General features: G+C 35.5%; 1 protein-coding gene across 1 annotated transcript; it reads right to left on the reverse strand.

Annotated features, from left to right (window-relative positions):
- Window positions 1–2,332: 2,332 nt before the first annotated feature.
- LOC112749689 (E4 SUMO-protein ligase PIAL2) lies at window positions 2,333–10,525 on the reverse strand. Its single transcript, XM_025798032.3, has 16 exons — window positions 9,986–10,525; window positions 9,561–9,633; window positions 9,360–9,425; window positions 9,041–9,106; window positions 8,874–8,956; window positions 8,554–8,605; window positions 8,078–8,143; window positions 7,347–7,414; window positions 7,210–7,258; window positions 7,032–7,116; window positions 6,841–6,942; window positions 6,278–6,329; window positions 5,703–5,754; window positions 5,327–5,443; window positions 4,173–5,072; window positions 2,333–3,229 (listed from the first exon to the last, which is right to left on the reverse strand). The coding sequence occupies exons 1-16, from the start codon at window positions 10,177–10,179 to the stop codon at window positions 2,609–2,611; spliced, it is 2,646 nt and encodes an 881-aa protein (XP_025653817.1). The 5' UTR covers window positions 10,180–10,525; the 3' UTR covers window positions 2,333–2,608.
- Between the last annotated feature and the right edge of the window lie 16,843 nt (window positions 10,526–27,368).

The raw sequence follows: 27,368 nt of genomic DNA on the forward strand, positions 1-27,368 counted from the left end.
AACCAGTTTTCGAAAATTTCTTTTTCATTCTTTTTACAATCTAAATCGAGCATTCTATCTCCTTCCATTTCCTGGATTTTAGGGATGTATTTTGATGGTATTTTTGTATATTTTGAATCTTTATTTATAAACCCATTTTTTAAAGGCATAATTATCAAAACCTGTTTCCCATTTAAATTGAGATTGATTATCTTTAGATGTTCCAACTTCATTTTTTACTTATATTGGAATTGCTGGTTCTTCGTCACTTGAGTAATCTAGGATGTGTTCTTCATTTTCTATATTTTCAGAATTTACTAATTCTTCTTCTATTTGAAATCTCTGTTCCATAACATTATTTTCTTGAGCCATTTTTAATTGTTTAAAAAGCATTGTAACTTCTTCTAATTTTTCTTCAATATTCATAATTTTAGTGGTAGTTTTACTTTTAAATCTGTTATGTTGATTATATTTTGAAATTTTTTTGGATTTTCTTTTTCCTTATTTCTTTGAAATTTTATGGATACTAATATTTTTTCAAGCATGTCTACTATAGAATTTAATTGTGGGTTAAAGGTATGATAAAGATGTGGTGAATCATTTCCATGATAACATTTTTTAGAAATTCCGTGTGAGAAATAAGTTTTTTCAGGTTTTTGGAGTCCTTCAATAAAACTTATAGTAAAATAAAGATTTTGAGAAAAATTATTTTGTATTGATTTTAATAATTTGGTGTCATTACAGTTAACATTAGTTAAAATCATTAATTTTTGATCTATTAATTTTGATAACTTAATTATTTCTTCTCTTAAATCTTCTAATTTACTTTTTTCCATTAGGTGACGCTTTTCTTTATGAAGAGTTACAATTTTAAATGAAAAGTATGGCTTTAAGATGTGTGGTATAGATTTTGCCACGTAAGCACATCTATAAATTTAGATCTGTACCCTATATTTCACCTTATGGTTAACATCACCACTTTTTTCTACTCTGGCAGCTAACATCACTGTCAATTTTAATCTTAATTTTTAATTTTATATAGTGCTCATAGTTCATAGTCTGTGTCTTTTTTTAGTTTGATTTTAATTCAATCATACTAAAATTGCATAACCATTGATCCAATCACACTCAATAATACATGATGTGCTATATAAAAAAGATCAACTGTTTCAAAGTTACATCTATAATTATATATAATCAATAATCAATATAGTATTAGTTTCATGATTTTTTTAAATTAAATTGTCTAATTTTATTTAAAAAAATAGTATAAAGAATGTTAATTTATATTAATGATTTGACTTTTAATATTACATATCATATTTAGAGAATAGTTGAAATCATATTTAAATTCATAAATGATTTATGGCTTTATATAATAGTTGATATATTTTATTTTTTAATTTTTTTTATCTATAGTTATAAATATAAATACAACTTTATTTTTCTCCAATTGCATTTATATATATTGATATTATTATTAATGTGTTTTTTTATATGAATAACCATAATTGATAATATTTATCTAACTAATTACAATTTTCTTTTAAAGGGAGGTTTATATTCATGGAATCAAAAGTTACACTACAAAAAAAGTAAAAGCATAAATTATTACTTTTAACTTACTAATATAAACAATTAGTTAATTTATATAAATAATTCTAGTTAAATATAAAATTTTCAAATAACTTAATAAAAATAAATTTAATATTAATTTTTTAATTTGTTTATTAAATATTTTTTATATATACAAATTAATTTATTTTAATTTTACAAAGATATAAATCTAGTTGTATATAATTTTAGATTTTTTGTTATATGTCCAGAAGAAGTCTAAATGATTAAAAGCTAAAATTTTCTACCAATACCTGCTTATATATTTCCTGAAAAGTGACATTTTTTTTATTGGAAATGTTTAGCCAACACCAGGGCTCTTGCAGGAGACCAACATAAAATATATAGGGCTAACATTACCCAATACCGGGCTAACATTACCCAATACCCATCATAATTTTCGAATCAAACGGATGAAAAAATTGAAAACACTCCATTCAAAATAGGATTAAATTTTTTATAGAGGCTGCAATGTTACATTACACCCCTGCATGTTACAGCAATGTAACATTAAAAGTTGTCGTTCAGTTAAAAACAGGTGGTGACAAATATACCTATTAAGGTGATGATATTTTTTTCCCTAATTGTTTAAACAATCCATTTTACTCATTGACGATAAAATTCGTATTAATCTGCCGAAAATGCCATTCATGCCCATAAATTAGCATCATTCCTGCATAAAAGTGGTGACCATGCCATTACCGAAAGCGCTATCTATTCTTGAATGCCAACACAAGAATTTTTGGAAGTGCAACATACTCCAAGCGAGATAATTCTTCTTTCACTATATGTTAATTCAAATCCCCATATTTCATGTGGGTTCATTATCAAAATGCCTTCAATTAATATATACTTAGATTTCACCACGTATTGAAAATTCTATTCCCCATACTTGTTTACATGATAACTCAATTTCCCAAATAGATTACCGTATTTTTCAGTCTTAGCTCTGAATCTATTCAGCTGCAGATCCCCAGAACCTTCCAGCAAGTGCAAGTAAAACCTTCAAAAAATATTACGCGTTCGAAGGATGGTTATGAGCATTTCTGTTGTTTGCAATAAGCACATCAAGTGGTAAACCTGTTGGTCTAAAAGGCGGAGGACCTTGTGGCCTTTGGAGTGGCTGGGAACCATGCGGTCTTGAACCTTGAACTGGCAGGGGACTTTGTAGGTGTTGCCTTGAAGCTGGAACTGGTTGAGTACCTTGTGGTCTTGTATTCTGAACCAACTGCGTTGGTGCAATTATACGCTCCCTAACCTCATCAGAATACGGACGACCTGTAAGACTTCCACGCATTCGTTGAGTGGGGCGCCAGTTCTGCTCCGATTGCAAATTGAGTAAATCATCAGGCCTAGAAACCGACTGTGGTGTTACACTTCCTCTTTGATCTCTGGAAACCTGTCCAATAGCATTAGCTCTAGTTTGTTGGCTATTTGCGGTAGTTCCAGTGGACTGAGCAACTGAACCACCTTGCTGAATGTGGGACCGCTGGATATTTGTTCGCATTACTGGGTGTGCCCTTGAATTCAGAGATTGGCTCAGGTGAGGATTGCTCAATTCACCCAATCCCACCCATGGCCTGTTTGAGTTTGGCAACTGATTTGGTGCAGGGTTATTAGGTGGTGGCACTCGGTTCTGAGTTCAATGAAAAGTAAAAAGCAAACATGACGTGAGTATAAGAACTTTAAGTAATGCATATAAAGGCAAGTTTCTTCTAATGATATCCAACTTAGATTAAAGATGAAGCATATTGCAGGCACTGATGAGTATCAAAATATAATAAATAAAGAATAAATAATCTCGCCAAAAGCACAGTATGGGCTTAAAATAGTTGGAGAAAAATGCAACCAAAATAGGACATAAATCTTTAGAGTTTCAATTCACATCTTAAATAATTTCTTAAGCAATAATTTCTGGTAGTTAAGAACTACATACATCTATTTGAAAAGTTTTGTAACATGAGAAAAGAATTTTATTCCATTAAGAAAATAATTTATTTCTATTTGAAACTCAATTCCATGGTTATGAATGACTTTAACATGCAAGTAAAATTGAATTCAATTTTGTAATTCGAATGACTTCTAAAAGAGTTAAATTCTCTTCTCTTTTTTTTTTTTTTTTTACAATTTAACCCTTGATAAAACCATTTTCATTAAATATTCATTCTTCGGCCAAATCAATTTTCTGACTTACCAAATACTGGAGTGGAATTGAGTCCCCAAGACAGGAATATAAGGGGTTTGTATTGTTTAGATGGGTAACTTATGATAAATGGGGTGGTTTGTTATGGAATCCATCTTATTCCACAAAAATCCCACTATTTATTCCCTTCAATTTGGTGTGTGTAGTGTGTTAGCCCATTCTATCCAAAAAAATGGTGTGAAAAAATAACACCACTCTCCATTGCACTCCCTTGAACTTCTATCGATCCAAACAGATATATTACAAAACAAGATAAAACAGGTGACCAGTAGAGTCATTTAAACTGAGGATTAGCACTTGTAACAACAGAGAAGAGAGTTGGTATACATCCCAAAAACAGCATGCCTGATAAAAGTAAAACATAAATAAATCGAACCTGTGTTGCTGAATGATGCGGCAATCCCAATGAATTTACACCTGACATCTGGGGCAGATTCATTTGGGATCGTGAAAAATGTTGTTGCCTTTCTGTATCAGTCAGTATGGGATTGGCTGCAGTGGCTGTATGGGACAAAGGAACATGAGTAGTGGCAGGGGAACTGCTGGGTAGCGAGGAATTCAAAGTATTTCCCAAACTTTGCTCTCGTCCAGATATTGAAGATGGGGCTGCAAGGGCCTGAACTGCTACCGGAGTCCTATTAACATGTCTGGGTATTGAGGCTGACCTTCCATACTCATTAACAGACGAATTCATATAAATAAGCTGCAAATTAGTTGGTGTAGAAACTTGATTATGCACAAGAGAATTCACAGCACTGTTATTGTCATGACTGTTAGATCCCTGATTAAAGGCGGGAGAAACAGAGTCAGGCAGAACAGGATTCTCAGAGATACCCAATGATGGGGTATCTGACCTACCAAAGACAAGATCAAGTCCAGCCCAAAATTCATCGTCTATATGAGAAGCAACATTTTGATCAACGTCAGTGGAGTTTAGACCTAAAGAAGTTGAACTTTGGTTAACAAACTGAGTCTCAGCGGATCCCGGGGCAGGTTTCGTATCTTCAAGTTCAATAGTGTCCATTAAGTCCATGCAATCATCATCATTGGTGAGGTCAAAAATGTTAGAAATTATATTATTAGGGGAGCAAGTAGATTCTTGCAATTCAGCTGGCTTCTTTTCCCCATTGTGGGCCTTATTCTGCGTCTTATCCACATTATGATCCTTTTCAAAGACCGTCTTATCCACATTATGATCCTTTTCAAAGACCGCCTTCCACGATCCATCACCAAGAACAATCACTTCCAGAATATTCTCCCCAACATCTTTCAGTATCTGTAGTATTAAAAAAACGGAGGAAAAGGGTGAGAGTTTTACTTTTCAACTCCACTTCTGCCTTTATGTTATCCCTGGGGTCAATTTGGTGTACTCTCAAAAGTGAAAAATTTAGGGATTACTGGATAAGATCAATATGCAAAAGTAATCACCAAATTTTTCACCAACTTTACCGTGACAGTAGACTGACTATACAAGTGAGAAGATAAACAAAAGTAACCAGATTGAAAGACTCGAGGACTAAATTTACTTGCCTCAACCATGTTCCGATCAAGACGAATATCTTCATAGCTGACATGCTGATTACAATGAGGGCAGCGCCACCATGGCCTCCTTGAATTCATATTGATGAAATTATCAAAATCAAAACACTACAGAGAAAGGGACAACAGATATATGTAAGAGGCTATTAATTTCATAAACATTTAAGCAAAATTTAGAAGTTCTTAATTGTGCAAACGAAAACATTACAACAACATACCAAAGAAAGGCATAAGTTGCAGTTAAATAACACTTTATTGCATAAAACAGAATTCAAAAGCCACATTTACTACTTATTATAAGCAAAAAAACTAGGAAACACCCTCTGGATTCTCCATCTTCTGTGATGCTAAAGGAGGAAACTATCACCTGGAAATGTTTGCATGAGCACCCTTTAACTGGAGTCTTGATACGTGCAAAGCTGTTTGGCAAAAATGAGGAACACAAGAATATGTACGAGTTTTCATAAATAAAAAAGTAAAAACATGTTAAGAAGAGAAGCATTAGCATAAAGAAAGTAAGATCCCCATGTAATTTTGATCTGAAGCCTAACAGAAAAAACCATAATAGAGATGCTTGTTACTGGTTTAATAGTCAATGTTGATACTAAATTACTAGAGATGCTTGAACCATAGTTAACAAAACCAGTTGCAATTTTAGCTTAATGATCACAGAGGCCATGGACTAAGGTCCATAAAACTCAAGCCAATTCCATTGCAGAAAGGATCAAAGAGAGAGGAAATCAGAAGACATTATATCTTCTAAAATGAAGAAGCCACTTCAAAGAACTTCTCAGTTACAAGACTCTGAGAAGGAAACTTCCTTTAAGTGTTTAACCAGACATTATTAAACCATCAATATGTTATTGATCAGTGTCAACTTCTTTCTATGAACCATAGTCACTGAAGTGGTTGGGGAAATGAACAGAGAAGATCACTGCATACCTTATCGGACAATTAAGTGAAATTCGTGATGCCCCCTCAATAAGATCTGAATCTAAAATAAAATAATCATAAAAGTAAATAAAAAATAAGCTTAAGCACTAATCAATAAAACCAAGGGCTTGTTTGGGTGAATTTTTAAGAAAATATCATTTTTCAAGTTATCTTTTTTCAAAAGATCTTATAGAAAAATAAAAGTAATTTTATGCTTGGATATCTCATGCAAAAAGATCTTTTTATTTATCAAATATGTTTGGGTATAACCATATAAAAGTAATTTTTTGTTTATTTATTACGTGAAAAACGTCTTTTTTTTAAAGAAAAAATATCTTTTAAAAAAGATGTAAATTGTAACTTCTCAAAAAAGATTTTTTTTTTAATTTTTCTATTACTTTTACTTTTACTACTAGAAATTTACCAAACACGCTAAAAATAAAAAAGATATTTTTTCATTGAAAAAAGGTTTTTTTTATCAACTTAATGGCGCACAAACAAGCACTAAATAAATAAGAATGAGAAATAAAACACTTTTGGAGCATAAAGTTAATTGTAAATATCCTAATTACCTGTGTCAACTGAAGTAACAGCAGGCTGAACATAATCTTGAAGAACTGGATCCTCGGGTAAGGATACAAAACTCATATAGGCAACAATAACAACATAATGACCTTCACAATGAGAACGGTCAAGTAAGTTACACACGCTGAAAGTCAGGATGATAAGAAAGGAAAAGGAGACACTACTTTTACTTGCTTACCAGTGAACTGGCCTACAGCTTGAAGAAGATTCGTCCCATATTTAAGCATACCAGATACAGGAGTTGGCATCTGTGGGACAGTGTCCTAAGGAACGAAATGGCATAACAAGAAAATGGAATCACACCTTGAGAACAGACTAGAGTAAATTCTTTAGAATATAAGTGCAAATATACAGACCATGAAGACATTAGTCCTTCTATCTACTCCTTTTCCATTGAGCAGAAAACTACAATAAAGGCAAATTCAATCAGCATCAACTTTGAACTGCTTTACTCACTATAAATTTTAAAAAGAAAAATCAACAGCAACCATACTTCACTTGCTGAGGATTAATGAGGCATGCAGATGTCTCAACATTGTCAGTTTGTGCCACGAATAACCACTACAAGTTGAAAAATGTGAAACAAGTTAGGTTTCCAAAAAAGGATTCAAGGTGCATCCGAGTTACAAATATTATTGACAAAACATGAAAACCAAGTTAACAACTAAGGGAGTGAAAGAAACTAAAATATACTAAAAACTTGGATCAAATAAGAAGCGTGATAATGGTTGTACATAAGAAGTGGACCAAGCAATCAAATGCCAAAAGATAGGTAGAAGAGGACCCAACCCAATATTTTCTTCCAAAAAAGAGCATAGCAAATGTAGAAAGGAATATATAAACAAACGAATATATTTTCACCATCCAAAAGTTAGTTAGCATAGCTCAACTAACCATGACATGCGCTGGCTTACATCACCGGTTAAGAAATAACTAGGTATTGTATTAAACTATTAATCACCAATGACCACACTATGACAATTTTTAATTTAGGAACCATTAAATCCTTGCCATCCCAAGAACTGAGGGCCTCACAAGTTTAGAGTTGCACAAGATTTTTCAAATAGGGCCAAGTGAAATTACAACCAAACTTTGAATTTTTTAAGAAATACACAATTCAGTTATATACAATAAGTAAGAATAGCTGACTCCTTTTGGCGGATTTGTTCAGGGCAATGTCACATGTAGTATGCTTACACAAACAAATCAACATGAAATGCTTACTATTCTTTCATGCTGAACATTACTCTTGGTAATGTGAAAGTCAAGAGTATAAGCTCCATATCCGGGCTGCAATGCAGGTCAAAAATATGTTAAGTTTGGGCAGCACTCTATAGAAACTAAACAATTAAGATAACACCAGTTTTGGCTATTGTTTGGCAACTGAATTTTCTGAAAATAGATTTATCTAACAAATTTTTAGGTTGAAAACTAATTTTCCAACAAACATTTTAAGTTGACTTCATGATTTTATCTAATTGCTCGTCTCCCTACCTTATCATCATTCCATTTATCTTGTCAATAGTATATATCAAAAGCTAATCTTTAGGTTAGTTTTAAATCAAGCATTTGACTTTAAATCGGATCACTTTTATAAAGTCTACATACCCTGTTAAATTGGCTTTTCAAGTTGCCAAACAATCTTAAGCATGTTTTCAAAACAAAATAGTCAAATAGGAGCAGGATTGACAAGGCACAACCTTGGCTTCAAATGACACAAGTATTTGACCGAGTTTCATTTTTGGATAGAACCTGCATGGGAATCTATATTATTGCATGTTGCATATATCAAATACAGTGAGAGACAATTTAAAGTGAAAAAACATTCTCAATGCATTTTTCCATATCAAATGGCCCTTTGGTTGGTCCTAGTAAATAGGTAAAGCAGTGCAAGTAACATGAAACACATAAAGCAAAATATTTTGATTATCTGGGGTGGAAAAAGGGAGAAGGGGAAAAGAGGAAGTAGGTAAAACAGATGCAAGAGAAGATATGTAGTAAAAATTGCAAGGATCCTAACCTCTCCATTATTCTTGTTATTGTGGAATGGCTAGAACTAGGTCCAGCATTTATCTTCCCCGCATTACAAAATATCTTTGCTACCTACACTAAGAGATTGTCAGAAATGTGCAGATGACAACATTCCTTGCAGCCCCAAGAAAAAACAGAGATAATGTATTAGCAAACCTCATCAGCGATAGCAAGAAGCTCTTCCTTCTCTTTTGCTTGGAACCATCCGAGTTCACAGGCATTCTATGATAAAAGAAAGGGGAAAAATCAGTAAGAGCATAAATCTGGACATTTTAGAGAACACTTCTGGATGTATACAGAAGAGCTGGTACAAATCTAAATATTTGGCCACAGCCAACACCAGGTACTTGCCTAAAGACTGATTAATTGTTCTTTCAAAAACTTAAATACAGAGTGATTTATCATTAGCCACAGCTGATGGAAACTCAACAAGTTACTCATAATTATCGACAACAACATGAAAAACTGGACATACCTTTACAGAGATCATAACAACCATTAAAGCTGCTTGTGACAGTTCGTCATTCTTCCGTTGATGAAACTGCACGGAAAAGGAAAAGCAAAGGCCACAAACCATCAAGTATAAAAAAAATTGAGAAAATATGTCAGAATTTCTTTGTGCTTCCAACTGGCAACAAAGAGGCATTGGTATTCTATGAAACAAAATTGAAATTACCAATCTCATCAATGCAGGGAGTTCTTTGGCCTTGGGTGAAATTTCCCCATTGGCAAGTGAATAATCAATACCTCTGCGTTTCAAAATAATAAATAGTTAGGGTAAGAGGAAAAACTGTACATTTGCAGTATCATGCCGTTCAAAGTTCAAACTCAATTATCTCCCTATTCGCGAAAAAAGGTTGAAGCTAAACCATGTAAAACTACTATATCAAGGAGGGATGATTTTTTAAGTATTTTTTCACAACTATAAACTTCGGCATTCCACCACCCCTAGGTCAAATTTCAGTTCATCACCAAAACTCCAACATAAACCAGCTTCAATTACAGTTCCATAACAAAAAAAGCTAGGGCATTTCTAATGTATCACAATAAGAGTATCAGAGACGTGAAATATGAGTAAATGGAAGTGGAAGCGGTAAAAACCTCGAGAGGGAGATGCATTGATTGTAGAAATCTAAAGCGCCTAACTGGTTGTGGTTGCCATCATGAAGGTGCGCAGCCAAGCGCTCCATAACAGCCGTGATTCTTAAGTTGTTTATGAACGACGGTGAGGTTCTAGCGAGGACGGCGGTGTCCAGTGGCTGAAGAGGCGGTGTAGCGGTCGTACCGTTGCTCATCACCTAATATGCCCTTATTTAAGTTATTGGGGTTTTCTTTTGGGTCTGTTTATGAATTAATACCCGACGCGCCACCGTGGGTCACGCGCTTGTCGTTTTAGCTGTCCCGGCTGTTGGAGACTTGGAGTGAGGGAATTTGGGGAAGCGGTGAAAGAATAAAGAGGGAAAGAGGGCGGGGGAGGGTGTTCACCGGAGAGGTGAGCTTCTGATTCAAAGTACGATCGTTTTCGTGCCCCAAGGCTCCCTTTGGTTCACGTGTCACAAAGGCTGACAGAGAGACACAAAGACATAAAAATACGGTTAAAAAGTATTGTGTTTGGCAATTATAATGGATAGAATACACATTATTTTAAGAGTCCTATTTTATTCTTGATATATGAAAAATTTTATTAATTATATCTTTATTCCTTCATCTTCTTCTGTCAACCTGATTGTATTTCCAACAACACTAATTTGTAATTCTATTTTCATTATCTAAAGCAAATTCAAACAATAAAATAAAATTTTACATAGATATATATTATTAGAGTTTGTGTCAAGAAGATTAAAGAAAGCAGAGAAAAAAAGAGAAATAAAATTATGAATTGCAAATATGAATATAAAAATAAAATTATAAATGGTAAGAATGAATGTACTCTACTTTAGTAATTTGTACTTAGTCAATATATATACTCAGGATGAAGGTGAATAATAACAAAAATGAAGAAGAGAAAAGAGAGTCCTTATTCGTGGAGAAGAAAAGAGAAAAATGAGATAAGGGTAAAATAGTATAAAAATATAATTTCATTTGTGTCTTAACCTTTTGTATTCATAGGCGGCTGAATTGCAACTCTTTTTATGGGGAAAGAGCAACAAAGGCGATTTTGGTATATAGGGGACCGAAACCTTGTAGGCCTATTTATATTTGAGCATGACACACATTAAACTTTTAAGCCCAAATAAAATAGTATCTAAAACCCAAAAGATAATATATCTAAAATCCAAAAAGATAATTATCTAAAGAACAAAAGATAATATCTAGTTTTATTCTCATTTAATTCCAAATCAAAAGTAATAATGACTTATTCAATTAGCATTTATAACAATAAATGAGATCATCATTATATAAGTCATTTAATTTGAAATAGCATAATTTGTGATTACAATTAATATATGTATTGCCCACAAACAAATTAGGAAATTAAAATAATTTCCTAACAATCTCCCACTTGGGCTATACATATATTCTTTCTTGACATAATCACACCTTATAAACTTTATGCGCACATCTGAATGCTATTTCTCTCATTACTTTAACAATCTGGTCCGTCTCATACATTAGATATGGAACTACCGTAGCTTTTATCACATTAATGTCGCGGCTAAACCACGCCAATCACCATCCTAATATACTTAACGACATAGATCAAATTTGGATGAGTAATATGGAAATTACATGTGCCAAGTGATCTCATGCATGTCTATTTCCAGCTGGTCCAACTTTAAAACTTTATTGAGATCAAACGCAAAACAAATTTTGCAAAATGAACATTTCACATAACATGAAATAAACCATCAACTTAATTCTGCAGAAAAATAACTCAATATCTGTCATAGGACATATAGCATAAACTCCCACTAAACCAAGACATCACAAATAATGACACCCATTCGAGCAGTGTGCTCATGAAAGACTTTAGGGATCAATCTCTTGGTTAATGGGTCTGCTAGCATATACTCTGTTCCTATATGTTCTATGGAAATCTGTTTTTCTTGAATTTTCTCCTTGACAACTAAGAACGTGATGTCTATATGCTTCGATTTTATCAAGCTATTATTGTTGTTGGAGTATAATACTGCTGACTTATTGTCGCAGAATATCTTTAACAGTCTTTCAATGTCATCTACTATATGAAGCTCAGTGACAAAGTTTCGCAACCATATGCCATGAAATCGGAATCAGAGTACCTAATGATCTCCAAATTTTCTGATCTCCGATAAGTAAGCATGTAATCCTTTGTTCTCTTTAAATAACGCATTACGCGTTAAACATCTATCCAATAATTCATGCCTGGTGCTCAAGTATTTACCTAACACTCCCACTATAAATGATATATCGGGACGTATGTAGACTTGAGCATACATTAAGCTCCCTAGTGCTGATGCATAAGGTTTATCATGCATTGTTGTCCTCTCAAGATCATTTTTAGGGCATTATTTGAGACTGAACTTGTCTCCTTTAGCTACGGGTGTGTCCATTGGTCTATAATTTTCCATACCATATCTATTTAAAATCTTTTCGATATAGTTCTTTTGTGATAATCCAAGAATACCTTGAGAACGATCTCTTAGTATCTCGATTCCTAATACAAAAGAGACATCACCAAGATCTTTCATTTCGAATTTGTTCGATAGAAATTTCTTAGTTTCATGCAACAAGCCTATATCGTTGCTGGCAAGTAGAATGTCATCAACATATAAGACTAAAAAAAAGTATTTACTCCCACTGAACTTGCGATATACACATTCATCTATAATATTTACCACAAAACCATATGAGGTAATGCCTTAAACTTGTGATACCATTGACGGGAAGCTTGTTTGAGATCATAGATGGGTTTTCTCCCTTTTTCTGTTGGATCTCCTTAATGGTACTTCTTGAGGTTGTTGAGCTTGCTGTATGGGTTGGGGTTGAGGAGGATTCTCATTATTTTCCGGTACTGTAGTAGTATCTTGAGCAACAACAATATTCTCATTGTTCTCTTGTACTGTAACTGGATCTACAGTAAGATTCTCATTTTGCTCTTGTACTATAACTGTATCTTGAACAACAATAGGCACAAAGACCTTATCATTGTCAGTTACAGAATCCTCATCAAAAGCAACATTCCTAATATTTCCTTCCCCCCAAACTCAACATCCTCAAGAAATCTCGCATTTCCCGTTTCAAAAATAGACCTTGATGCAGGATTGTAAAACTTGTACCCCCGTGAGCGCTTAGCATAACCAACAAAGTAGCAACTAATTGTTCCTGAGTCCAATTTTCTTTCATACGGCCTATAAGGTCGCGCCTCAGCTGGACATCCCCAAATATGCAAATGCTTTACACTGGGCCTTTTTCCAGTCCAAATTTTATATGGGGTTTTGTTAACTGCTTTGCTTAGCACCTTATTATGGATGTACACTGAGGTCTTTAAGGCTTCTCACCATGTCCTTAAGAGTTCGGTTCCTTCGCTCTGCAACACCATTCATGCTAGGTTTGCCTGGCATAGTGTATTGCAGAACAATACCATACTCCTCTAGAAAAAGAGCAAAAAAGGCCCACGACGTTGCTCACCTGAACAGTCATATCTTCCGTAATATTCACCACCACGATCAGATTTGACAGCTTTAATTTTCTTTCCAAGTTGAAGTTCAACTTCATCTTTGAAAGACTTGAAAACATCCAAAACTTGGGACTTTTCATGAATTAAATATAGATATCTGTAACGAGAGTAATCGTCTATGAACGTAATAAAGTACCGTTGTCCATTCCAAGCGACAGTAGGGAACGGGCTACATATATCGGTATGTATCATACATTTTGGAGTGCATTCACAAACAGAAATTGGCTGAAAACTCTCTAATTTCTCCTATAATGATCTTAATTTCGTGAAATGAGCAGTAACAGAAAGTTCTCCTTGCTTGGCAGAATACAATTCTTCCTTCAATTCAGCTATTCTGAACCTGTCACCATGATAGTATCTTCTTCGCAGTTCACTTCAGATATCATAAGCTAGATTATTCCATATTACACTTTGTGAAATATCTGGACTTAGAGACAAGTTAATCTAACCTACAACATAACTGTTGCAACGTTTCCATTGCCTAAACAAAGGATCAGATTCAAGTGGTTTCTTAATCGTTCCATCAACAAAGTCAAATTTGTTTTTAGATTGTAGAGCTAAAGTCAATGCTCTACTCCAGTCACCATAATTTGAGCCATTCATAACTATAGGAGTTATAGGAATACCAGGATTTTCAGAAGGATGAATGAAGTAAGGACTTGTTTGATCAGTGCTTGGGTTTGAGGTTTCATTGTTGCGTCAAAGCTGAGCTGAGATTTGGTTGAGAAGAGCAGCTACAGATTCGACACTAAAAGCGCCTGAGTTCATTCCCAATTCTGGGTTGTTAGCATCCATGTTTCATGATTCGCAGATTTGAGAGCCAATCTACGAGCAACCCAACAAAAATTGAAAATCACGTCCTTGATCTTCGATCTTTGAGTACTCTCATCACACACCACCTTGATCCACGCTCACTGCACCATATTGAAAGTGAGCTCAGAGAGATGTTTCTTCGTGTGTCCTCATAAAGCTGAGAGAGAGATGAACGAGAGAAGAAAAAGAAATTTGGTAAAGATAATTTTCATTGAATAAATGAACCTCAAGGAATTTACAAGCTACAGTACCTATTTGTACAATGTACAATTGTTTTTGTTCCCACTTCTAACAAACTCTATCAAAAATAACCAATTATAGCTATGATCCTATAATTACAAATTTATCCTCTAACAATATCAAGTTTGTTACAATCAGAATTAACTATGAATGTGCAATTAATAACTAATAGCAATTACTAGTAGAATTAGTTATGTGATAGAAATATATAATTTAAATTTAAAAATTAATACTCAAGAGAGTACATAAAAAATTTAAAAGTATATAATAATGGGTAGTTAGAAAAAAGGTAAAAGCACAACACTCCGGAAGGAACCTTTCAAAAAATTTTGAACAAGAAATAGGAGACATGGCCGAACTTGAAGGTGATGCCAGAAAGGTTCTTGGTGACTTCACCATGCCTACCTCTGACTTTTATGATAGAAGTATATCTGTACCTGCATTGGAACTAACAATTTTGAGCTTAAGCCTCAGTTAGTCTCTCTTCTGCAACAAAATTGTAAGTTTCATGGACTTCCAATGGAAGATCCACATCAGTTCTTAGATGAATTTTTACAAATCTGTGATACTGTAAAGACTAATGGAGTAAATCCTGAAGTCTACAAGCTTATGCTCTTTCCCTTTGCTGTAAGAGACAGAGCTAAGATATGGTTGGATTCTCAACCAAAAGAGAGCTTAGACTCTTGGGAAAAGCTGGTTAATGCTTTTTTGGCTAAATTCTTTCCCCCTCAAAGGATGAGCAAAATTAGAGTGGAAGTTCAAACCTTCAGACAAAGAGAAGGTGAATCCCTCTATGAAGCTTGGGAAAGATACAAGCAACTGATCAGGAGATGTCTTCCTGACATGCTCTCTGAATGGTCTATCATAGGCATATTCTATGATGGTCTATCTGAGATGTCCAAGATCTCATTGGACAGCTCTGTAGGTGGATCACTACACTTGAAGAAAACGCCTGCAAAAGCAAGAAAACTCATTGAGATGATTGCAAATAACCAATTCATGTACACTTCTGAAAGGAATCCTGTAAACCATGAGATCTCTCAGAAGAAAGGAGTTCTTGAAGTTGATACTCTGAATGCCATATTGGCTCAAAATAAGATCTTAACCCAACAGGTCAACATGATCTCTCAGCATTTAACTGGAATGCAAACTGCAGCTGGCAGTAACCAAGAAGTATCTCCTGATGTAGATGCTTATGATCCTGATAAACCCGCCATGGAGGAGGTGAATTACATAGGAGAATCCTATGGAAACACCTACAATCCTTTATGGAGGAATCATCCTAATCTTTCATGGAAGGATCAACAGAAACCTCAGCAAGGTTTCAATAGTAATAAAGGTGAAAGGAACCAGAATAGGTTCAACAACAGACCACTATTCCCATCTTCTCAAGGGAATATGGAAAGCTCTAAGCAGAGCCTCTCTAACTTAGTCCTAGTTTCCAACCTCTCTAAGACTACTCATAGTTTCATGAATGAAACAAGGTCCTCCATTAGAAACTTAGAGGCACAAGTTGGTCAACTAAGTAAGAGGATCTCTGAGACTTCTCCTAACACTCTTCCAAGTAACACTGAAGTGAACCCAAGAGAAGAGTGCAAGGCCATCACCTCTGAGGTTGAGGCCGAATCCAGAGAAAATGGAGTGGCATTGAATGCCAGTAAAGAGCATATCACTGGCCGTTCAACGCCCATCCTGGTAGCAGAGCTGGTGAACGCCAGCCAGGGAGCACTGGCTGGGCGTTCAACGCCCAAACATACAGGAACTCTGGCACTGAACGCTAGTGAGGAACCCCTCACTGGGCGCTCAACGCCCAAACAGGCAGACATTCTGGCGCTGAATGCCAGTGAGGAACCCCTCACTGTGCGTTCAACGCCCAACCAGCCAGGGAAGCTGGCGTTGAACACCAGTAAAAGCACACCCTCTGAGTGCTCAATGTCCACTCAAGAAACTCCTATCCCAAAACCAAAGGAAGCCAAGGCTCATATAAAGACCATAGAGGTTCCTTTGCATGCACTTCTGCAGTGCATGAGTTCTGATGAATACTCATCCTCTGATGAGGATGGAGACACTAGGAAAGAGCAAGTTGCTTGGTACCTAGGAGCTCTCATGAAGCTGAATGCCAAACTATTTGGTACAAAGCCTTTGGAGGAAGAACCTCCATTGCTTTCCAAAGAACTATATGCTTTGGTTCAGCAGAAGCTACCTCAGAAGCTTCCAGATCCTAGACGCTTCCTAATTTCTTGTACCATAGGCACTATGAATTTTGAGAAGGCTTTGTGTGACCTAGGGTCAAGCATCAACCTCATGCCACTCTCTGTAATGGAGAAGCTGGAAATCTTTGAGGTGCAGGCTGCAAATGTCACACTAGAGATGGAAGACAAGACAATAAAGAAGCCATATGGCGTAGTAGAAAATGTCTTGGTGAAGGTTGAAAACCACTACATCCCTGAAAACTTCATAATCTTGGATATTGGAGAGGATAAGGATGACTCTGTCATCTTTGGAAGACCTTTTCTAGCCACTGCCAATGCTATCATTGATGTGGCAAAGAGAGAACTGACTCTACAACTAGGGGAGGACCACATCTTGTTCAAGATGCCTCATCCCAATTCTTCCTCTGATAAAAGAGAGATAACTGTGCAACACCTAATGCACCAACCCTCTCTTTCTGTGCAGAGCTTTGCAGAGCCCCCAAATATCAATTCTAAGTTTGGTGTTGGGCAACCATCAACAAGCTCTAAGCACAAAGGTACTAAGAAAGAAGTACCTAAAGGCTGGAGGGATAAGAAAGTCCCAATTAAAGGCCTCTAACCTGGCATGAGAGTTGTCTTCACTAAGAAACCAGTCTTACCACATATAGTGAGTCGTGTCCTGTCTCTGGAGCACGTGGAGCTCATTCATGAGAAAACAGGAAGAAAGTTCACTGTAAGGGGCGAAAATCTGAGCCCATACTCACCTCCGTAAGGAGCTAACTGTCAAGCTAATGATGTTAAAGAAGCGCTTGTTGGGAGGCAATCCAACCATAATTAATTATTTATTTCTATTTTCTTTTGTTTTTCTTTCAGTTATTTTTAGAATCATGATCATATGCAGCAATCAGAACAGAGACAGAAATATCACAGCAGTGAAAACCGAACACTCTGGATGGAGTGTTGTTAAAGTTGAACACCAGCTAGGGAGCATACCCTGGGCATTCAACGCCCCAAATGGGCAGCATTGCTAGCGTTGAACGCCAGCTAGGGAGCAGCCCCTGGGCGTTCAAACGCCAGTGTAGAGGACATGGAATCCGAATTCTCTAGCCTCTCAGGACCAGTGGGTCCCAGAACAGCTTCACTTACCCCACTTACTTTCACACTTTCCCATACACACTTTCCTATAAACCCTAGTCCAATCACATCCATATCACTTTCCCAAAACCATCATAACTCCCACCAACCCCCACCCAATTCAAAATCAAATTTCCCACCCAAAACCCCACCCATGGCCGAACCTAACCCTACCCCCATCCTATAAATACCCATCTTCCTAACTCTTCATACACACACTTCTCATATACACCCTTACCCCCCACAACCGAGCTCTCTCTCTCCCTCTATCTTCTTCCATTTTCTTCTTCTTCTACTCTATTCTTCTCTTTTCTTTATTTTTGCTTGAGGACGAGCAAAGTTTTAAGTTTGGTATTGAAAAAGCATAGCTTTTTTTCTTTCTATTACCATTCATGGCACCCAAGGTTGGAGAATCCTCTAGAAAGAGGAAAGGAAAGGCAGTAGCCGCCACCTTTGAATCTTGGAAGATGGAGAGATTCATCACCAAAGCCCACCAAGACCACTTCTATAAAGTAGTGGCAGAGAAGAAAGTGATCCCTGAGGTCCCTTTCAAGCTCAAGAAGAATGAGTATCCAGAAATCCGAAGAGAGATCTAGAGAAGAGGTTGGGAGGTCCTAACCAATCCTATTTAGGATGTTGGGAATCTAATGGTGTAAGAGTTCCATGCTAATGCACGGGTTACTAAAAACTATGACACTAGTGTGAACCCAAATCCAAGGAATTGGAGCACCATGGTCCGAGGGAGAATCTTAGATTTCAGCCCGGAAAGTGTGAGGTTGGCGTTCAACTTGCCTCTGATGCAAGGAGACCCACATCCTTACACTAGGAGAGTCAACTTTGATCAAAGATTAGATCAAGTACTCTCAGACATCTATGTGGAAGGAGCACAGTGAAAATGGATTCCCAAGGCAAGCTCATTCAACTAAGAAGGCTTGACCTAAAGCCCATAGTTAGAGGATAGTTGGAATTCATCCAACATTCCATCATCCCTACTAGCAACCGGTCAGAAGTGACTGTTGACAGAGCCATCATGATCTATTGCATCATGATTGGATGTGAGGTGGAAGTACATGAGGTGATTCGTCCAGAATTGTACAAGATAGCTGAGAAGCCTTCTGTCAATGCAAGGTTGGCATTCCCACACCTCATCTGTCATCTATGCAATTCAGCTGAAATTGTCATAGAAGGAGATATCTCCATTGGGGAGGATAAGCCCATCACTAAAAAGAAGATGGAGCAAACTAGAGAGTATGCACAAGAGCATGTGTAACCGCCTCAGCATGAGATCCCTGAGATGTCTCAAGGGATGTATTTTCCTCCTCAAAGCTATTGGGATCAATGGCAGACTTCTCTTGGAGAACTGAGCACTAGCATGGAGCAATTGAGGGTGGAGCATCAAGAGTATTCCATCACCCTCAATGAAATAAGAGAAGACCAAAGAGCCATTAGAAAATATCAAAGGGCTATGAGGGAAGAACAACAAAGGCAAAGGAGTAACATTGAAGAGATCAAGCATCACATTGGATCCTCAAGGAGGAGCACTAGCCGCAACCATTAAAGATGGATTCGTTCTCTTTTACCTCCTTTCCTGCTGTATTTTTCTGTTTTCTGTTATGTTTGATATGTTCTCTTGTTCTTGTTGCATGATCATTTACATTGATGTCTTAAAGATGTAAAAAATTCCATATATCTCTCACCTTACTTAAAATGAAAATTTTATTTGAAAAGAATTGAGAGATACATGAATTTCAAGTTTATAATAAGAATAGTTTAATTATTTTGATGTGGTGGCATTGCTTTTGTTTTCTGAATGTATGAATAAACAGTGCATGTTTGAAGTTGGAATTATAGAATGTTGGCTCTTGAAAGAATGATGAAAAAGGAAAAATATTATTGATAATCTGAAAAATCCAAAAATTGATTCAGAAGCAAGAAAAAACAGCAAAAAGAAAAAGAAAAAGCATGTTGCAAAGGAAAAAAAATTAATGCATGCAAAAAAGAAAGAAAAAATGGCGAAAAAAAAAATATATATATATATATAAAGAAGAAAAATCCATTACTGCCCAAAAATGCAGGAAAAGGAGGGCAGATTGAAAAAGCCAATAACCCTTTAAACCAAAAGGCAAGAGTAAAAGGATCCAAGGTTTTGAGCATCAGTGGATAGGCGGGCCTAAAAGAATAAAATTCTGGTCTAAGCGGTTCAACCAAGCTGTCCCTAACCATGTGCTTGTGGCGTGAAGGTGTCAAGTAAAAAGCTTGAGACTGAGCAGTTAAAGTCGTGATCCAAAGTAAAAAGAGTGTACTTAAGAACTCTGGACACCTCTATCTGGGGATTCTAGCAAAGCTGAATCACAATCTGAAAAGGTTCACCTAGTTAAAGTGTCTGTGGCATTTATGTATCCGGTGGTAATACTGGAAAACAAAGTGCTTATGGTCACGGCCAAGACTCTGAAAGCTGTGTTCAAGAATAAAAAAGAACTGAACTAGGAGAGTCAATAATATCATCTGGATTCTAAGTTCCTAAAGATGCCAACCATTCTGAGTTTCAATGGATAGTGAGATGCCAAAACTATTCAAAGGCAAAAAGCTACTAAGTCCCGCTCATCTAATTGTAACTGAGCTTCATTGGAAACTTAGAAATTTATTGTATCTTAATTTTCTTTTTATCCTACTGTGTTTTTATTTTTTTGGGGATAAGCAACAGTTTAAGTTTGGTATTGTAATGAGCGGATATTTTATACGCTTTTTGGCATTGTTTTCATATATTTTTTAGTATGTTTTGTTTGGTTTTTATTAAGTTTTTATAGGTTTTAGTGTTAAATTCATATTTTTGGATTCTACTATGAGCTTTTGTATTTTTGTGCAATTTCAGGTAATTTCTGGCTAAAATTGAGGAGCTGGAGCAAAATTTTGATTCAGAGACAGAGAAAGCACTGCAGATGCTGTCCGGATCTGACCTCCTTGCACTCGAAAGAGCGTTTCTGGAGCTACAGAAGTTCAAATGGAGTGTTCTCAACGGCTATGGAAATATGACTTCCAGAGCTTTTCAGCAATATATAATAGTTTATACTTTTCTTCATATTAGAAGGCCCAAAACTGGAGTGCAACGCCAGTTTCCTGCCCCCTTCTAGGCGTCCAGCGCCCACAAAGTAGAGACCAGCATCCAAACGCCCAAAAGACAACCCCCTAGCCAACGTTCAATGCCTTAGAAGCCTCATAACATGTGGATCTCATTAAAGCTCAGCCCAAACACTCACCAAGTGGGCCCCAGAAGTGGATTTTAGCACTAAAAAGACTGTTTTACGCTTACTAGTCATTTGTTTAGCATTTAAGGGATTAAATTTATGTTATTCAAAAACGAATCATCATAGAGATGCACACCATACACATTTTTACCATTGTATTTCCTTTCAGTATGAGTTTCTAAACCTCCTAGGTTGAGGGAAGGAGCCTTGCTGAGTCCTATGAATTAATAAAAGTATTACTGTTTCTCTTCGATCCGTGTTTGATTTATTTCTAAGATGTATACTCGTTCTTCAACATGGTGAATAGGATGATCAGTGACAATAAGCTCTGTTCATCATACTAGGACCACGTGCCTGACAACTACCCGTGTCTACTTGGGTTCGTGTGAATACGTGACTGGAAAGCGCGAACCGCCAGCTTGATTATACATCTCTCAGACGGCTAATCCACGACTTCGTTGGGAACTTCTCGAGATACCAGTTCAGCCAATTTCCAGGGAGATTAGGGTCTCTGTGGTATAGGCTAGAACCCAAAGAAGCAGCATTCTCTGATCCGGAAGATTTGACCTTGTCTGTGGCGTTTTGAGTAGGATCGCCAAGAGAATGAACTGCTAGAGCTTCACCCTTGTTCAGATTGGATGACCACGGCCAATGGCGTTTGATTTGAAATAGAGGAGATCGATGACCACAGCCCATGGCATTGATCACATACAGCCTGCCATAGAAGAAATCACTCACAAGCAAAGGAGACAGTAATACCAGAGTTAATTCAGAAAGATAAAACAACTCCAATCCTCAACTATATTCCTATTACTGATTCCATTTGATATAAAAAGTAATTTATACATTATTCTTCTTACAACTTGAAACCATTGACTTCTTGATTTCGCCTGACTAAGACCTGCAAGATAACCATAGCTTGCTTCAAGCCACAATCCTTGTGGGGTCGACCCTGACTTGCTCAGGTATTACTTGGACGATCCAGTGCACTTGCTGGTACATCTGTACAGAGTGTGGGGATTCGTGCACCAGTACACTAAAAAATTCACTCAATACACAAGCTATATTTAGTTTCATCAATTCCTAATTCCTTTCTAGCTTGCTTTAGCTATTGTTTCTTTCCTTCATTTGCAAACTCTATCATGGTATCATGAATATGAGTTCTCCATCCATGGCAGCTATTGAGTTTAAATTTGATTTACACACACACACACACACATATGAGATGACAAACATAATTGATTTATATCATATCATAATTATCTTTTATGATGAGTGATTGTAGGAATCAATCATATATTATCAAGGAAGTAAAAATAGTGCATATTAATGAAGATTTCATTAATAAAGAATCAAGCTATAATTGAAAGGATCTTACACCATCATATGGCAATCAAAGACCCCAAAATCATATCCATTATTAAGGAGAAGGAGCTGCATTTTGAATATATAGGTGTGATAAATCAAGAAGAAAAGTTTTCTCATTAATAGTGCAATGGCCACAAGCTCAAGTCATGCAACGGCTAGTTGATTGAAAAGGAATCATTGCCTACTATTCATGAAAAAGACCAAGTCCTTTATATGGAGTTTTCATCAAGGGAGGAAGTAACCTTTTGGGAAGCTAATATGAATTGAGAAAAACTATAATTATTCTATTTGTTTTGAGTGTATTATTTATCTCTTGTGTTTAGCATTAAGAGTTCATTGAAAGAAGAAAAAGACAAAGAGAGAAATCACACAAAAGCTATAAAATCTATTTTGTTTGAGAGTGGTATTTAAAAGTGTGCTAGGTTGAGTACACTTGGTTCTCCTTTACTAGGTTGGGCTAGCACTTAGGAGTTGGACTAAGCTTGAGTTGGCTTAGGTATTTGTACAAGAGTGTGAAACTCTTGGATTGGGATGTGTAATCTCTGATTATAGTGAAATTTTACCACTGTTGTGGCGGAGACTGGATGTAGGTCACATTGTATTGTGTGGTCGATACAGGATATATCGTGGAGTTATTCTTCTTCTTCTCTAATATCTGCTACTTACAATTCTGTTTTGCCTCCTACTGCGAGACAAAACAAAAGAACGAAAATATCTCCTGTTTATCAATTATGCTGCATAATCCCAAAAAGTGCTTATTACTTGTTTTTCCTTGATTCAAACTCCCTTCTAAAATCACTTGAAAACCTTCAGCAACCATTATTTTTCACTTTACCTTCTCTTCTTCATCTCCCACCTAACCTCTTTCAGCCCTTTTACTTGACAAACTCAATAAAGACATATATAAAACTTGGTAGCAACTTGTTTTACACATAATTAATGCAAATAAATTTGCAGATTATCTCATTCCAAAAAAGACACCCTCTCAATTAAAAAATGATATAGTCAGAATTGTGGGGATAGTCTCACAAGCTTTTAAAGATTGGAAGAAAAAAAAATAATTATCACATGACATGGTTGTTAACTTCCATGGATTCAAGCTTCAAGAATCGCATGCTTGGCTGCAAATTTGCATATAAAGTGTGAGCCAAGATTCAAGAATACTTTTCCAAAATTTCTAAAATTAAGTACAACAACTTAATATTCAACTTAAGTCAATCAAGAAACAAGGAAGCATAGCAACAGATTACTTGAAGATAAAAAATGTTATTGATTCGTTAGCTTCAAAAGGTTATGTTCTCTCTCTTGAAGATCATCTCAGTGTAATTACTGATGGTCTCTCAGAGAATTATGCTTTGTATATTTCATTTGTGATGACAAAATATGATACAATTGGGTTGATAGAAGTTGAAACTTTTCTTCTTGCTCATGAAGCAATGTATGATTAATTTAGAAAAACTTATCTTGATTCAATTTAAGTAAATCTTACATAATCTGCTCCTCAATTCAACTCTCAATTTTAAAGACCACCCAAAAAGAAAATTTCAATGGAAGAAGAGGTCATGATGGTAGGTTCTTTAGAAGAGAAAAATTATTTTTCAATGATTCAAGACCCCAATGTCAACTTTGTGGTAGAATAGAACATCAAGTATTCCCTTGTTTCTACAGACTTGATTACAATTTCAATCCATCAAATTTCAATTCTTTGCGATCTCAGTCTCAAGGTTCTATTAATCAACCTCTACCACCACCAAATTCTTATCACAACACCAAAGCCTACCTTGCGACACCTTTAACTTTTACAGATTCTTCATGGTTACCTAACACGGGGGGCTAGTCGTCATATTACTTCAGACTCTTCTAATTTGTATACCTCCTCTAAATATAATGGATCTGGTCAAATAATCTTGGATAATGGTACAGGTAGCAAAATTTCTAATTATGATCTTTATTATTTAATTAACTTAGATACAAGATTTCTAATTATGATCATTCTTATTTTATTTGCTATTTTGAATTCCATGCTCATGTTTATTATGTTAAATCTTAGCCAATTAGAGAATTCTTCTCCAAAGCACACCTAAAAAATGGAATTTATGTCTTTGATCGAGTTGCTATTGCAACTAATAGTTCCTCTTCTATTATTATTGTTTCTTCTACTTTCAATAATAATGTTCGTTCTAGTTATTCTTATGTTCATAGAGTCTTTAACATAGAAACTACATCCTATGACGTATGGCACTATAGACTTGAACATTGTGCTGCTCAAAATGTAAATAATGTATTGAAATAATGTAATATCAATATACCTGTGAATTCATCTAAATTGTGTGATTATCGTTGTATGGCCAAAATGCATCTATTGTCATTTCACTTGATTCCTTTAACTTTTATGCACCACTTAATATGATATACTCAAAATATTTGGGGGTCTACTCCTGTTACTTCCTTTAATGGTTTTAACTACTATATATTTTTTATTGATGCATTTACTCGTTATATATGTATTTTCTTGGTACAAATCAAATCTCAAGTATTTACTACCTTTTATAGTTCAAAGTAAATATTGAAACTCATACAGGATTGAAAATTAAATCCTTACACACTAACCATGGCCAAGGATATCTTTCAAATCAATTCACTCAGTTTTTTGCAACTCACAATATCACTCATCATTTTTCTTGTCCTCACACATATCAACAAAATGATCGTGTAGAGAGAAAGCATCAACATATCATAGAGACTGGTTTAATTATGCTTGCCATATCTTCTATCACATTGATTCATTAGGATGATGTATTTCTCTTTGCTATGGGTGGCAATAGATAAAGTAGGGTTTGAACCCAACTTTAACCCTACCCATGGGTTGAATTTGTTACTAAAATTCAACTCTATCCTATCCGCGGGTTGAGAACCATCCAACCTTAACCCTATCCACAGTCAACCCGCGGGTATCTAACCTTATTTGCGGGTTTTCACAAATATGCAATATTATTATATAACCTAATGAGCATGCAAAAAAAAATTCAATCCAAACGACACAATCATCCCATAAACAACACAATTGTCCCATAAACAACATAACCATCAAATGTTTAATTCTACATAAAAGTCTTTGCTGCCACCCCTATTCTCTGCTGCGCATGTTATTAATCGGCTTCCCTCACCTAACACTAATAATTTGTCACCATATTAACTTCTTAATCATCATAAACCTAAACAAAACTTCTTGAAAGTTTCTGAATCTGTATGCTTTCCATATTTGAAACTATATTCTTCAAATAAATTTTATTATAAATCTATTTTATTTATTTTTATTGGCTATGCTCCTAACTATAAGGGATATAAGTGTTTGCAAAAGAATGATAAAATTATTATTTCCATACATGTTCTTTTTTATGACTCCAAGTTTTTTTTATTTTGAGTTATTCCCTCAAACAAATCCATCACACCAGAAACAACGATTCTCTTAAACTCAACTTATCATGCCAATTCTTCCATTATCCACCTCTACTTCACAACAATCTATCTCTTCTTCTCAATCCTTAACCAATTCAACTAATCTAAACACTTCACAGTCTGATACATCACCTCACCTCCTCACACTCGATCATCTCCAGAAACACCTGTTTGTTTGTCCTCAAGCAATATGTCACAACCACATACTACTTTATACTAAGACAACTTCCTATTCAAGGAATTGAATTTCAGTTTGGTAGTACACGTAAGACCAAAATCACTCAAAATTATCACCCAATGCAAACTCGATTTAAAACTAGCACCCTCAAATCAAAATTGTTTAATGCCACTATTGAAAGCTTAGATTTGATAAATAATCCACCTTCTACTATTACTCAAACTTTGAAGTCACCATATTGGTATAAGACTATGCTTGAGGAACTTCAGGTTCTAAACAACACAAATACATGGACTATAATCACATCACCACCTACAGTAAAAGTCATTGGGTGCAGGTGGATATACACCATTAAGAGGCACCCTATTGAAAGTATTTTAAAGTATAAGGCTAGATTAGTGGCCAAGGATAATCATCATATTGAAGGCATCGATTTCGACCAGGTTTTTGCTTCTATGATTAAGCCAACTACTATACGTGTTGTTCTAACTATTGCTTTAGCTTTTAATTGTCAAGTTCGACAATGTGACTTTAATAATGCCTTTCTTAATGGTGATTTAAGTGGGTTGGTGCTGATAAAACAACTACAAGATTTTTAATTTGGTAATCCTAATCAAGTTTGTAAGTTGAATAAATCTTTGATGGCTTAAAGCAAGCTCCAAGGTCTTGGATCTTAAAGCTTTCGGTCACCTTAGTAAATGTTGGCTTCACTAAAACTCGTTCTAATCATTCCTTGTTTATCAAGCATTAGGGCACTTTGAAGTTGTATATTCTTGTTTATATGGATGATGTTTTAATTACTAGAAATTATTCTAGTACCATTCAATCTACTATTAATTAATTACATAAAGCTTTTTACTCAAAGATTTTGGTGAACTATCTTAATTTTTGGAAATTGAGGCTCAAAAGCTGCCTTCTGGAGCTTATTACCTCTGCCAGACCAAATATATTGGTGATTTACTTAATAAGTTGGAATAAATGATTCTAAAGCCGTGGCTAACTAATGGTTACTAATTTGAAGTTATCCAAGCATGGAACTGGCTTGTTTGATAATCCAATATTGTATCGATCTATGGTTGGTTTTTTGTAGTATACTACTCTAATAAGACCAGAGATTTCATACAGTGTCAATAAAGTTAGCTAGTATCTTCATCAACCTCTGCTCATTCATTGGACTTGTGTCAAGAGAATTCTG

The sequence above is a fragment of the Arachis hypogaea genome, chromosome 15 (genome assembly GCF_003086295.3).
Source record: "Arachis hypogaea cultivar Tifrunner chromosome 15, arahy.Tifrunner.gnm2.J5K5, whole genome shotgun sequence".
Lineage (NCBI taxonomy): Eukaryota > Viridiplantae > Streptophyta > Magnoliopsida > Fabales > Fabaceae > Arachis > Arachis hypogaea.